The sequence below is a fragment of the Platichthys flesus genome, chromosome 5 (assembly GCF_949316205.1).
Source record: "Platichthys flesus chromosome 5, fPlaFle2.1, whole genome shotgun sequence".
In the NCBI taxonomy this organism is placed as follows: domain Eukaryota; kingdom Metazoa; phylum Chordata; class Actinopteri; order Pleuronectiformes; family Pleuronectidae; genus Platichthys; species Platichthys flesus.
The window spans coordinates 7,099,277-7,114,498 of record NC_084949.1 but is presented as its reverse complement, the minus strand read 5'-3'; the positions used below and the strand labels follow the sequence as shown (position 1 = coordinate 7,114,498).

The following is a 15,222-nucleotide window of genomic DNA, read 5'->3' as shown; positions in this document are numbered from 1 at the left end:
CTCCTCCTCCACATCCTCTTCCTCCTGCTGTTTCTCTCTCTGGCTTCTCTTCCGTTCAGCGCGAGTATCATGGCATAATCAGTTCCTGGTTTCCTCGTGGACTTTCCCTGTAGTTGAGAAACCGGTGCGTCCTACGTCCTGCGTCCTGGCACCTTGCGCTGCGCATCATCTCTTTACGCACAAGACCTCGTCTCCGGCTTCGCCGGAAAAGAGTGAACTTACCGCAGGTGAGCGCTGGAAGTTTGTTCATGAGCGACAGTGGAACTAGTTAAATCAGCGTCTTGTTTCTGATCGACAGCAGTCAACTTCAATCTTCCGGACTTTTGGCTTTAGATCGACAGTACGGTCTGTGGCTGTGGCGCACCATGGGCAGCCCGCTCACGCGCCAGCAGGTTGTCTTCTGTAAATAAAACATGTATAGTAACCTCTTTACTATACTAGAAAAAGGTCACTTCGTGTATTTCTGTACTTTTTGAGCTGCGTAAGATTCAAGCCACAGACGAGCACCCGGATCAGGTGTGAGGCATCCGGTGGACCGAGGAAGAGGAGGAGGAGACTGTAGGAAAGAAAGGTTACAGCAGAACGACGGGATTTAAACACAGGACACTTGTTCTCTGGAGGACACACTGAAACAAAGGAGCAAGTTGGTCTAGGGAAGAAGAGAGGAGATGACGGCCAGCACTTTTCTCCTGCTCTTCACTCTGTCTCTCACAAGTGAGTGGTTTTATGTTCACGTTACTTTTATACATCTGAAGAAGAGTGTCCTGTTGAGTTATACGTTTTCTTCCTCACGTAATTTTTTATGAATGTATCTGCAATTATGACAAACGATGAGGTAAATGAACCTGCACTCACCCCCCTCTCTCTCTCTCTCTCTCTCTCTCTCTTTCTCTCTCTCTCTCTCTCTCACACACACAAACACACACACTCCTCCCACCAAATAGTCATTGACATACCATACATCCCATAGCCTTAACCTGTGACAAAATATTAACCTCAAAAAACAGACTTGAACGTTTCATTATTCTTTAATTCAATAAATCGATTAAAAGCTACAACTGACTTCAAAATGAGTTCATGATATGAAAAGTTGTAATAGAGAGTATTGTAAAAGTATTACGCTCAATATAGTTCAAAGACCTAATGCTATACCTGTACATGTACAATGGAACACTGTACACACACACACACACACACACACACACACACTAGCAGTAGCACAATGCCAGTAACACCAGCAAAAAAAGCTGCCATGGAGAAGTGAAGTTACTTTGGTGTCAGTGAACTGCAGAGGACATAACCTATCTAGAAATGAATGCATGCAGTGTCGTGTACTGAAGAAGCTTCTTGGAAGAAGGTCCAGTTGTACACATGTATAACTCATGTCCTGTATATAATCGAACACAGCTCACATGAAAAGTGTCTCTGGAGCACTCGAGATGGACTTTAATCAAACACTGAGCTGCATATTCAAGATCCTCCTTTGCTAGAAGCAGATGTTCTCCAGTTACTGATCATGTGTCGAAATGATTGTGTTATTACTAATGTGTTATATGCATTGTTAGGTGAGGTCCAATGTGTGAACTTGTAATATTATTCTGTATTCTTTGACAAGCAGAATGATCCACTAAAGAAAAAATCATAATCCTCAACTTTATGCTTAATTATTTAATTCGATCTCCCAGTATCTTAAAGCCTCCTCCACAGACCATAAACATAACAAAGGAACAAAAACTCTATTCCTGATGTATTCCGTTCAAAAAACATGTCCGTTACCAATTTCCTGTTAGAAATGGCCACATTTAGATTATATGCTGTGCAAAATCAGCCTTAAATAACCCTTTGTTTGCACACTGGCTATTTGTAGGATTTTAACTCTTTCTCATACTATTAAACCGCTAAAGTGTCTAGAGAGACCTTTGCATTGTTTATGGTAGCTTGCAACATTTTTAATTTATAATTATATTTCTGCACTATTGTTTCTGCAAACCATCACAGTGTTTAGATCATGTTGCTGAAAAGCACAGTGGCTGTTTTACAGCTGTCTCACTTGACATTTTGTTTTGTGAAGTCATTATTCAAATCGATCATAGTGTTTGATCAACAATGTAAGTTCTCATATGTGAAAAGGAGTATTAAAAACAGAGAGTGGATCTAGTGCATCTCTTTCTGGGTTTCTAAATCAAAAGCAGCCACAACACTCCTTCCTACAACTTTTACCTCAGGGAAAGGTTTTTAAAAACTGTCTCCTGTGTTTGTGCTCTTAAAATACTTGTAAGTAAAGGCAGATGGGCTCTTTGAATAATTTATAGAGGGTTATTTTATGCTTCCCGCAAAGAAAGAACCATCATCTGTGTTTAAAGCAGAACACTTTTCCTAAAAGAAGAGCTTCCTTTTTCTAACATGACCTTGTGTTTCATGGATTGTTGAGTTTTCCATCCTGGACTCACTGAATCAAGTTGATAGGCTTTAGCTTTGGCTTGTTGGGCTTAAAAAATCCGGAAATTTACCAGGCGAAAAACTAAATCAATGCCATCGTTCTTCATATCCGCTCTACGTAAACAGCTGGACCGACTAAGATCAGGGATGACAGGCGACATGTAAAGCATTATTCTGCAGCATCCATCAAGGCAAATATCTCCACAAGTCCAAGTCTGAATTATTTAAATGATGTAATACACCAAGAAGGCTCACAGCACTTCTGTGTGTCTTCTACCATGTTGTTGTGAGTGTTTGTGTTTCCCTGACGGCCTGGAAATGTTAATGGGCCTTGCACTATGCTATGATGTTTGGCACCACTTCTCAGTGACAGCCTCATCACTTGGACTTAAGCTGTTGTAAAACTAAGAGATTGAATACACAAAATGGTACAGACTGCACATCAATATTTATCTAAAACACACAGGCTCTCACAGAAATAATAACTTTAATCTAAACTGCAGTCTTACACATGGGAAATCTTCATGTGTGGGCCAAGAGGTCGAGTGGGTTGTCCACGAACCAGGATGTTGGTGGTTCGATCTCTGGCTCCTGCATTCTGCATGCCAAAGTGTCAATGGGGAAGAAACTGAACACCAAATGGCTCCTGATGGCTGTGACTGATGTGTGATAGAGAAAGTGCTCCAACCTTTACTGTAAAGAGCTTTGAGTGGTCATCAAGACTAGAACAGATTTATATACTGACAGAGTGGAACACTAACAAGTCAAATCCTGAACTTGTACAACTCCTGTCCTGCAAATAATCATACACAGCTCAATATATACATGCAGACCAGAGCTTTCTCTCACTCTGCATTTGCTGTCCAATTAACCTGGTTTGCGTCAAGCAACAGAGCCTCCAGGAAGCCGCTCATCCTAGCTGCAAATAGCCAGACACAAAAAATCCATCCCCACCCCACTATAACCCATTATATGGTCATTTGGCACTTTGGTTTTGGTACAGGTCAAACAGATAAGAAAGAAAATGTTAGTCACTGGGCTTTAGATGCAGATAGTAGTATTTATAGTAGTATTTTGGCCAATATTCTTTAGGTTTGGGGTGTAAACTGTGGAAATCTGGTTCAAGACTCTGCCCTCCGTTGACCATACACTGTTTACATTCCCACTAGTTTTGTTTATCACACAGGTCGTAAGCTTCTACCAAATCACAAACAGTGGCACTTTTTGTAGGTGATTTAACTCCCCACGACAATTTAGCAAATTGCTACTCACAGCTATTAACATATGAATGCAGATAAATTAAGAAGCAGACAGCCGATGCATTTTGGTCAATGGGTTCCGCCTCTTTTGTTCTCCACATGGACGTCAAACGTGATTGGTCAAGCTAGAACATTTTGTCCTTCGTAAACAGATTCTGTCAATTCACATGAAGAATCGGGTTATAAAGATTAGCTCTTTTCAAATTCTTCTTATGCTAAGCTATACTAAGCTAGCCGAAATTAATGTGCAACCTTGAACGTAAAATCAACATAAGTATACATTTAATTATTTTTTATTGTAATTACCAAAAGTGCATATCTATGTGACAAAATCATAATTAAACACTTTCACTGCATATTTCAAGCCTGTCATGTAACAGTATTATTGCAAATTTCCCCATTGTGGGACTAATAAAGGACTTCTTATCCTACTTCCTATCTTATTGCGCTCTGCATTTAATAAAAAGTAATCGGACATTTATCTATGTTGTACTTACAGCGTATTTCATTTATAATTTTACCCCTTTATTCCCTTATCATATATCTTTCTCCCTTTTGCATACCGATTCATCCCATAAGTCTTTCCTTTTATTGCCTTTATATAGAGTGGGATCCTAAAGTCTGAGACCACCTACGCATTGTGAAAACATTACATGTCATTATTTCACTGCAAGGTGTGGGATGTGATCTAATCCATTGGCAGCCATGTTCATGCAACAGGCTGTTCTGCCTCATCGGGCCCACCTGAGAGAAAAGTTAGATGTGAGTAAGGTTCTATCTGGTTAACCTTCAGTGTATCATGCGTCCCCTTTCATTTAGTTCTAATAGATTCCACTCCCTTGCTCCCTGTTCCTCACAGTTGAAAAACCCAGCGTTCAGTGTGCCATGAAAACTGGAAGCAGCAGGGTGCTGCCGAAAAAAAGAACATCCCTGCTCGCTAATCATAGTAAAACAGACAATTCATGTGGCACAGCGGGGGTGAGGCAGGCCAGATATTTAACGCTGTCTGCGCTGTTGTCAGTTTGTTTGACAATGTAGAGACATAATGGCTGCGGGAGCCAAGAGAGTGGGTCTGACTTATTCATACCATCGCTTTTACATAACCAATAATTTAGGGCTGAGGAAGCACAAAGCTTGAGGGATCCTCTCACAGGGATGGATGCATGACTGGATTTTTGTTTGTTCTTTTGCTCTAAAACCCTGCAGTAAAGCGTGAGACTGCAACACACACACACACAGGCACACACTCACACACACACAGGCACACACTCACACACACACAGGCACACACTTGCTGCGAACACATGATTCAGCCATGATAGCCGTTGGTAAATTCACTTCATTTACAGCCAACTTGTTTATTGTTCATCATTCGTGATGACACTGGACTGAAAACATATTGCGATAAAGAGGATATCAAGCTCTGAACTGCAACACACGCACAGGATGTGGTGTTACACCGAGAGGGAAACACATTACCCCTTCTACCAGAATTCGTGCTCTGCTAGACAAACACATGGCAATTATTTACTTGCGGCATTTCTGTGTGGCTGACTGACTTGTGTTCTTTTCCAACAGAGGTGTAAAGGTGCATGTGGCTGTTTGAACGACGTAAACACAACCTGGGTCCTAAGTCTACACTTTCAGGATATAATGTGTCCTCACTTCTTGTGTTTTTCCTAAAGGTATCAGGGCAGAGAATGCAGAGGAGCGGCTGGTGAACTACCTGTTGGGACCGGAGCGCTACAACAAACTGATCAGACCAGCGGTCAATAAGACCCAGCAGGTCACCATCTCCCTACAGGTGTCTCTGTCGCAGCTTATCAGCGTGGTAAGTATTTAAATACAAAGACAATCACATGTGTACGTGTAGCGAGGTCAGGACACACACCAAGAAAACACCACCACACCGCAACTCTCTTTGGATCGTCTACAGCAGGAACACGATGCACAAATTGCAACTCTGCATAAGCTCGACCCAAAAAGAGCTCACCCAGAAATCTTTTTTTGCTTTTTCATCTGGACACATAGACATAGCTTCTGTCGACACATGTGAAAGTGTTTTTGTCTTATTGTGGTGAGCAGGTGGACCCAAAGGCAGGAGACAAATTTCGGTGAAAAAACTAAAATGGCTTTAATTGAAGCAAAGGCTCTACCAGAAATAAACAAATAATCAACATACAGAGAAATATTAGGAAGGGCTTTGGCAAACTCAACTGACATGGAACAAGGGGAACAAGCGGACTGACCAGGACAAACAGAAGCACAGGGACTTGTATACACAAGGGAGCCAGGGATGATTAAACACTGGTGAAACACATTAAAGGGGACATATTATGCCCATTTCACCACAGTTGATATGGTTCCTTGGGGTCTTAATGAAATGTCTGTAACATTTTTTGGTAAAAATACCACAAGGATAATTTAAAACAGCACCTTTTTACTCTGTCTAAAACAGCCCTCCTCAGATCGACCCGTTTTGAGGGCCCCGCCCCCCTCTCACCCCGCCCCCCTTCTTACCCCACCCCCTTTCACCCCTCTCATCCCTCCCCCTTCTCACCCCTCCCCCCTCTCATGGAGGTGTAGGACATAACGTTTTTACCTCCATTAATTAGCCTGTTTGAATGTGTTCTCACTACAGAATGCATTCAACATCTATAGGGCAGATTATGGGCCTTCATGTCTAAAAGGAATAGAGCAGTAAGGTTGTTTTTTTTTATGCATGAGATATCAGTCATTTCTGCAATAAAATCATGACTGAGGAATAAAATACATAATTTACTCTTCCCTCGGTATTACTTTGCTAACTGCTCATCTTACACGTGTCAATTGTTGACATGTTACATATAAAACATTAAAGGCACACAACTGTTTCTATAAACTTTTATTGTCAGAAAGATGCTAGAAAGATTGCCACAGAGCTTTTTAATCATAGTTATTTAATGTACTGGCTGGGACAGAGGTAATAAATACAAAAAATACCAAGTATAATAAATACATTCATTACAAAAATACAATTTGTGCCATCAGTAGCTATACTGTAAACAAAGGAACACTTTATATTTGTGAGTCACCTTTTATTCTCTAAATACAATGTGAACTTTGCTCAGCCGTTACAGGTATTTGGCGTACAGAAGCTTTGTGAGCTGGTGTTGAGGCCCTCTGGGCCGGAGAATCAGGGTGGTCCTGCCCTCCTGCTCGGTGCTCCAGATACGCAGAGTGTACCCTGATGCTCAGGGAAGTTATACAGGGTTCAGACCTGCCCTTGATTGAAACTCGACACATAGCTGGCTATAACATCCTGCTTGTCAGGTTTCTCATACTAGGCAGAGAGATCCTCAGGTTTTGAGATCTTCAGCACCTCATTCACATATGGGGCCGGGTCCTGAAAAACCTCGTGAAAGATGAGGTCCAACAGGTTATCCATGTAATCTGTAATACAAATTGGGGAAAAAGTTGGACATTTTGCGCATTATAAAGTGGGAGGGTCCATCTAGGGGTGGGTCGAGTGGTAGTGGGGGAGTGCATAGAGCTATGGGGGAATGTACTAAATGGGCATTTTTCGACTATGACGTCTATTTTGGGGGAAATTCCATTGGACGCACTTTAGCACATAGTTTCTGAAATAGAGGAACCACAACAAATCGCGGGAGTGATTTTTTTCCAGAGTATTTGGGACGGTAGACATGCCAGATACCCAAACTAATGTGTAGAAGCACTACAAAAGTGGAATTTTCATAATATGTCCCCTTTAAGAACAGGTCCAGACGACCACAAGGGTGGGAGACAGGACCAAGACAGAGAGTTAAGACAGACAAGGAGCATCATTTCAAAATAAAACAGGAAATGGAGAACTCAGAAATAACAACCAAACAGAACACAAATGGAAACACATGTAAACCAAGGCAAGAGCTCATTACCAAAACAGTTATTCCTCAAAAGTGTATTGCCACAACAGCAGACTGTGACAGGACAAAGGCACATAGAAATCAGGATTCTGCTGGGGCTCAGGCTCCCCTGGCCCTGGATCTGCCCCTGCATTATTAACGTGCAGGTTATACACTTGTGTGGTTGGCGACCTCATTTTAAATCCAAGCATTGCTCTACGCAGCAGGCCTCTCTCCCGGCAGACTTTCTGACAGTTTGATTATAGGAAAAGCACTTCCAATAACATTTCCACAACTTTAGCTAATCACCGCTGTCTCCTCAGCTCTATCAGGAATCTCCATCTGACACTAAGGGACGTGATTGCTTTACTTAAACTGCTGAATTACATTAACTTGATTGGACCTTAAAAACGGCCACGTAAATATCTTATAGCACTCAATACATTTTTGATGTGTTATATTAAAAGCTTCCTAATAATGTGTCATACTGCCAAAACCATGCAGGTTCGAGGACCTGGCTTTTAGTTGGGTGAATCTGTCTTCCTTTCCCTTTGAGTTAGCCCTGATAGATATGTGACCTGTCCAGGGTGGACAAAAAATGCATGCTGGGAAAGGCCGCGGCCTCCTCTCTATCTCAGGATAAGTAATTTAGAAAATGGATGGAGAGATCATTTTTTAGTTTTTAAAAAGGTAATCCAAACCCATGGATTATCTGTGTTTTTGGAATATTGTCTGAAGCCTGTTATTCAGTGTGTGTGCTGCAAACTCCCTGAAGCATTCGACATGAACTCATGACAGCAAAGGTTTTTCAAGGTGGTGGCAGATAAACAAGATATAGACTAGAAGTGCAGAGCCTGAAGTGAATGGCAAGAATCAAAAAAATACAGGGCAGTGCAAAACCTTTCTAGTTGAAATAGGAGACACTGTAAACATGTATTTAATACATTAGAGCAAATATTTCCTTTCTTTTCTGTGCCCCCCCAGAACTCCAGCCCCTGAGTCAAGCTTGCAGCTACCGTATCAATCTATCCACTGAACACTAGAAAGATGACACTATTATTAAGAACTATAATCACATTATTGTTACACATTGCTAAGTTCTGCATCAGTGCGTAAAGGGTTGACCTAACTCCACTGAGAGTTGCATACTTGTTGTGGTCGCACGTGCATGCCCATAGTACCGTTCGTACTAAAATGATGCACATCGGTGGTTCCAAGCATGCACACTTGATCCCACATTCCTTTTCAGTAGATGGATATGATGTCATCCAGAGCATGCACAGTCAACACGTGCAGCAAGGTCACAAATTATGGGATGCACGCAGGAGTCCGCGTGGCGTGGTCTGTGCGTTCCTTAGCGGACACGGCTGGATGACAACATTTTCATCATGATGACCATTGGGCATTGGCAAATGTGGAAACCATGAATTTGCCTTAATGCTAAAGCACACGGTCCTTGACTGACATCGGCTTCACGCGTATGCCGGCACACCTTAATTCCGATGCCTTGTGAAGCATTTCATTGGACATATTTAACATTTTAAATAATAAGATGTAGTAACGCATCTCAAAATTTTGATCAGGCATGTCCCAGGCAGGACACACAATATCCTGTGCAAAGCTGCCCTTCAACAGTTAATTATATCTGTGACATTTATGAAGGTTTAAAAAGGTTTGTGATTTTGCCCAAAACTGTTTGTGATATTGTGTCCACCCCCTAAAGGATTGCTTTGATATTTGAGTTTGACCTTTAATTTGTCTCGCTAAAACCAAGGCCACTAGTCAACATTGTGACAACATACAAATATAATTATAGTAGAATATGATGGAAATAATGCGTAGTGTGTGACAAGATGACCGATGTTTTCTTCCAGAATGAGAGAGAGCAGATCATGACGACCAACCTGTGGCTGTGTCAGGTACAGTGCAATCCTGCTCACTGCTGAGTGCACACACACAGTGTTCAGTATGCGGGGGTGTATGTCAGTGACGGAGTTTATGAACGCCCTCTTCACAGGAATGGAACGACTACAGGCTGAGATGGGAACCAGAAAAATATGAAGGCATCAAGAAACTACGAATTCCATCCAAACTCATCTGGCTTCCTGATATAGTGCTCTACAACAAGTTAGTAGATGCATTGCATCCCACAAAGAGAAGAGCAGATTGTCAGTATTTAATTGATATTTTTTTATAGTCAGTTTAATTAAAAAATGTATAACTCAGTGTATGTGTGTACAGTTTATAATTCCACATCATTAAGAGTTTTTTTTTCCAATATTACCAGGCTTTAAAAGAAGTTAATCAAGGGAGAAATAAGCGTGTTTATCTATGGGGGAAAGTCTTCTTAATTTTCTCTCTGCTTTTGCTGAGGGGAAGGAGATTAGTGAAGTATCTGGTTTCTTTATCAGCTCAGCCAATAATTAGGGAGTGATTGGGTTTGTCTGATTATAATCACTGCAAGTGAAAATGGAATTGTCAGAGCCAGTGGTTACCAGAGAGCTTTCCTACGGAGAGTTAGGGACTAAGACCGATGTCACTCTCATATTTGGCTGTTAAATAAACCGGTCAACCGCAACAGTGAAGGGCACGGAGCTGAACTGAAAAATATTGGTTCTCTTGATACAGTGGCACCTGTCACAGGGTGGGATAGATGAGGCAGCAGATGAACCGTCAGTTCTTAAAGTCAATGTTTTTTAAGCAGGAAAAATAGACACAGACATCACTGGATCTGATCATTTCCAGGGTTTGCGGGATGTTACTGGTGTTGAGTGGTAAGGACAACCAGCGTCAGGTTCATTGGTACCCAGGAGGATAAAAGTGGGCAAGTGGGGCCAATGTGGTCCAACCCCACTGAAGAGCTACTACAGCACAAATTGCAGAAAACATTTGTGATTGAGACGTGGTTTGATGAGTCATGTTTTCTATTGCATTGCGTTGCATTGACAGCTGGGTGCATCTTTAACCTGGAGTAAGAGATGGCAGCAGGATGCGCTATAAGAAGAAGACAAACCCTCCCCTGATCATTCTCCTGCTGCAAAGCATTGTGTCCAAGGATTCATGTGCATCTAACTTTGATTTGTACCACCTACCTAGACATTGTTGCAGACCAAGTACATCCCTTCATAACGACAGGTAGTACCTGGTGCTAGTGGCCTCTCAAAGCAGGATAATGTTTTCAGTGCAACAAAATGCAATTGTTCCAAATTCCCCTGATCTCATTCTGTCCGAAAATCTGTTGGATTAGCTGGAAAAGCAAGTCTGATCCGTGGAGGCCTAAACATCTGTATTTACAGGACTGTAAGGGTCTGATGCTAAAGTCCTGATACCTTTAGGGCTAGCAATGTTTTTGATGGCAACATGTGGACCTACACATAATTAGGAAAGTAGTTGTAGTAACATTGTAGCTGATTAGTGTGGAAACAGCTAGCCTCTGTCTAAAGGTGACACAAATCTATCTGTTGCAGCTCTAAAGCTCACTAATCAACTTGTTGCAATTATGCCAACATCTCCAAAAAGTGCAACAGGGGTTAAGATCGTCTCTCCTAACTCTCAGCAGGAAAGTTAATAGATTATTCTAGTCTGACTCAATGCTCTCTTGAATGTGTCACAGTGCCGATGGTGTCTATGAGGTCTCCTTCTATTGCAACGTGGTGGTCTCCAACACAGGGGACATTTTTTGGCTCCCGCCGGCAATCTACAAATCGGCCTGCGCCATCGAGGTGCAGAACTTCCCCTTCGACCAGCAGAACTGCACACTCAAGTTCCGCTCCTGGACCTACGACCACACGGAGCTGGACCTTATCCTCACCAGTGACTATGCCAGTCGCGACGACTTCACGCCCAGTGGAGAGTGGGACATCGTGTCGCTGCCGGCACGCAAAAACGAGGACCCAAACGATATCACCTACCTAGACATCACCTACGACTTTGTCATCCAGAGGAAGCCCCTGTTTTATACCATCAATCTGATCATCCCGTGTGTGCTGATCACATCGCTGGCCATCCTGGTTTTCTACCTGCCGTCTGACTGCGGCGAGAAGATGACGCTGTGTATCTCGGTGCTGCTGGCCCTCACTGTGTTCCTGCTGCTGATATCCAAGATAGTGCCACCAACCTCTCTAGCAGTACCACTCATCGGTCAGTCATGTTTAAGTTTTTCTTTGTGCATCTGAGTGTATGTAATATAGGAAAGAAACAACTGAAACATTTGTTTTTGCCAGATTTATCTTTCCCTGTAATTTGATGATAATATCACAACTGAAGAATGTTGGAAATATTTTGTTTTAATGTTTACCTATGTCCTTGTTAAATTCCTTGTCAGATGCAAGAAATACAATGAAAATACTGGACATGGAATTAAATCCAAGTCCTTGTACTGCATGTACTGCGAGTGTCACCGCAAAATATACAACATGACAAATGGATCCGTTTCTCAAGTAGGTCAAGGGCGAGGTCGTTGTTGACTGTCCCTGTGCAGGGCTTTATTTGTGGCAACAAATCTCTCTCTTTTTGCAACTCAACATTTCCTCAGTTTTAACTACCCCTAACCCTAACCCATTTTTTACAGGATAACATCTCTGTCATTTCAACCTCACCATTCTGGTGTCTTTTTGAATTTAATAATGTTTACATTCACATGTTTATCCTGGAAGCTCTGCTTTTGCAAACCTTGATCTTGCTATTCAAATAAAATGTCTAAAATGCATGATTTAATTTGTGCTTTAAAATGAAATTGAAGTGAACTGAATTGAGCTACCATCAATTCGTATTTATGTATCTGTTCATTTTATTACTTCTCTATCTGTCCCCCTCTCCTAGGTAAATACTTGATGTTCACCATGGTTCTGGTCACTTTCTCCACCGTAAGCACCGTCTGCAACCTCAACGTACACCACCGCTCCCCCTCCACCCACCACATGCCCGGCTGGGTCAAACGCCTCTTCCTAATCCAGCTGCCCACCTTCCTCTTCATGAGGCGCCCAGGCTCTTCCAAGGTCCGCAACAAACTCCGTCAGAAGTACGCCGACCGAAGTACGGTCAGGAAAAGCCGTTCCCAGAGCTGCATAGAGACGAGGCAGTACTCCAACATCAGGCTCGGCGGGATCCCAACAGACAGTGACTCTATCTACGTGAACGAGGAAATGGCCCACAGGTTTTGCTGGGGAGCGGGCGACACCCCAGATGGGGGCGGTGTTTTTTCAGACTTGCAGAGGTCTTTGGATGGTCAATGTGATGCCGATCTGGAGGAAGCTGTGGATGGAGTGAGATACATCTCCGAACATATGAAGACAGAGGACTATGATGAAGGGGTGAGAGGATACAAAAAAGAGCCGGCATAGACAGTATCAAAGAATTAAGAATAGGAAATAAAGAATATAGGTGAAGAGAAGACGCACAAAGAGTAGATTACCGAGATGGATGATGACAAAGATGCAACAGGGAGGGATGATAAGGGCACGATGAGACCTCAAACATGCCGCGTCTGAAATCATTCAGTTCCTGTGACAGTTTCCCAACCCGTCAGTCATCTCCCTTTTTCTGAAAACATCGGATATCCTCAGAAAACCCTGCTTACACACACGTACCCACATATTAACACACAGTGTTTGAGCGCAGCACTAACCCTCACCTCAGAACTGTTCACCCCTGGGCTTTTAAACTTCCAAAGACTCCCACATCTAATAAATATTACAAACAAGTTTTGCGGTTGTAATTGCTTGAGGCAATGTTCATCAAGCTTCCTCCTCTCAGAATCAGCCGGCTGCACTGCAGTTAAAAATATAACCTGATACACACTTTGGTGTCCCAGAAGCTTTGTCGCCGTAGTTAATAACACACTTTGGCTTACACGCAAAACTTTAGGAACTCTTTCAACTCTTTCAGTGATCCGATGATTTCCCTCCACACGCATACTTTATAGACATAACTTAATCTTCTCTTATAATAATTCCACTTGTGGCTTTGCTTTCAGATCATTGAGGACTGGAAGTATGTGGGTATGGTGATAGACCGTCTGTTCCTGTGGATCTTCATCTTGGTGTGTGTGGTGGGAACACTGGGGCTCTTCATGCAGCCACTGTTCCAGAGCTACAACACGCCCAATGCTGACGACACTGAGTGAGTTCACACACCAAAGCGCACTGTTCCATGCATCGCAGCACTGCAGCTAATAGGCTGACAAAGACTCGCCTTTAAATATGCAAGACTACAAATGAGCTGACACTGTGCACACTCAATAGAGTTTGAAAATGTGTTCTCTTTGTGTCTCCATTGTGTATCAAAGTCATGGTCTTTGTTAAGACATGGTCGGTATGGAGAACTGGTTCTGAATTAGAGCAGCTCCAAATGTATAGGACCTAGAGATTCAATTATAAATTACATATTACTAATCAAAGAACGAAATGATGAGAAAAGGAGTCAGGAAGAACTCACTGAGGCTGTAACTATAGTATTTTAATCTGCTTTAACTTTTCTTTTCATTTACACAGCTGAAACTTTAAACTTGACTTCATATTAAGCACTCTGTGGTTTTCCCTCCGTAGGATTCGCGATTTCTAGGATTTCTTTGGAGCTGAATATGGAAACAGCTAAGTCAGCATCTCTCATAGGAACTTTGACGGAGAACACCAGCTGAGAGTGGAATCAATGCATCCGGCTGCACGAGCTGTGTTTGAAGCAGTGGACGTTTAATGCTGGAACACTTTTATTTTTATACTGCATGGTTTATTGTTTTTGGACTATGTATTCATCGAAGCTCCACCATCTTCACAAGCATGACGATCTTAAGATATTTTTTATAACTTAGAACTTCTATCCAGGAACATTATTGTCAAGCAAAGACAAGGTCTGTGCACAGTTTTAGACACAATATATGAGTATTTTCCTTAGCTTTAACTTTCACAATGTACAGAACAAACCACAAACCTCAAAAATAGAAAAAACAGCTGGTAATTCTTATCCTGTAAGAGTCCTGCTGTCCCCTGCAGGATTGTTCATGTGAAAAATGAGACTTTATAAGAGATTATACCAATTATTCATGTTGGCACAGTACACTTCTCGAACTAAGTTTCATCATAACAAAGCAAAGGTACTTTGTTTTCTCCACCTTTTTTATATGAATGCATCTCTCTCTCCCTCTCTCTCTCTCTCTCTCTCTCTCTCATTCTGCTTCAGCGCTTTGTGCCTCATTTCCACCATCCGTCTTCAGAGTCGTGTTGTTCCCCTTAATGCTTTGTCTTACATAAAAAAAAGTTCTTTCCTCACTTGCACTCTCTTATTTGAAAAACATTTTCGCAGTATTTTTGCCATTTAAAATAGTGAGGCCTGTTGGAAAAAGAAAATGTGGTGAAATGAAAATGAAAAAAGACAATAATGACGTGAAGATGGAAAAAAAAAAGTGGATGAAGATGTAAACACACATATTTACACATATTTATACATATACATTGATCCACATTTCACAATGACTGTACTCTAGGACAACAAGCTGTGAGTTTTATTTTGGGCTGCTTTTCTCTCAAACACGAGTTTATTAAGTTTTTTACTGTCTTTTCTGGTTTAAGTCATTTTCACATAGACATGTCATCGTAAGAAAAGCCCAGATGTAAATGATCAAATCATGCCATAAATAAAGA

General features: G+C 41.9%; 1 protein-coding gene across 1 annotated transcript; it reads left to right on the top strand.

The window, feature by feature from the left end:
• Nucleotides 1-460: 460 nt before the first annotated feature.
• chrnb5a (cholinergic receptor, nicotinic, beta 5a) lies at nt 461-15,222 on the top strand. The gene is made up of 8 exons (XM_062388966.1): nt 461-714; nt 5,384-5,529; nt 9,460-9,504; nt 9,603-9,712; nt 11,199-11,725; nt 12,407-12,897; nt 13,560-13,705; nt 14,131-15,222. The coding sequence occupies exons 1-8, from the start codon at nt 669-671 to the stop codon at nt 14,144-14,146; spliced, it is 1,527 nt and encodes a 508-aa protein (XP_062244950.1). The 5' UTR covers nt 461-668; the 3' UTR covers nt 14,147-15,222.

Coding starts and splice junctions, on each gene's coding strand:
- chrnb5a (XM_062388966.1), top strand. CDS start 669: ATGACGGCCAGCACTTTTCTCCTGCTCTTCACTCTGTCTCTCACAA. Junction 9,505..9,602: donor CCAACCTGTGGCTGTGTCAG/GTACAGTGCAAT, acceptor CCCTCTTCACAG/GAATGGAACGACTACAGGCT. Junction 9,713..11,198: donor GATATAGTGCTCTACAACAA/GTTAGTAGATGC, acceptor AATGTGTCACAG/TGCCGATGGTGTCTATGAGG.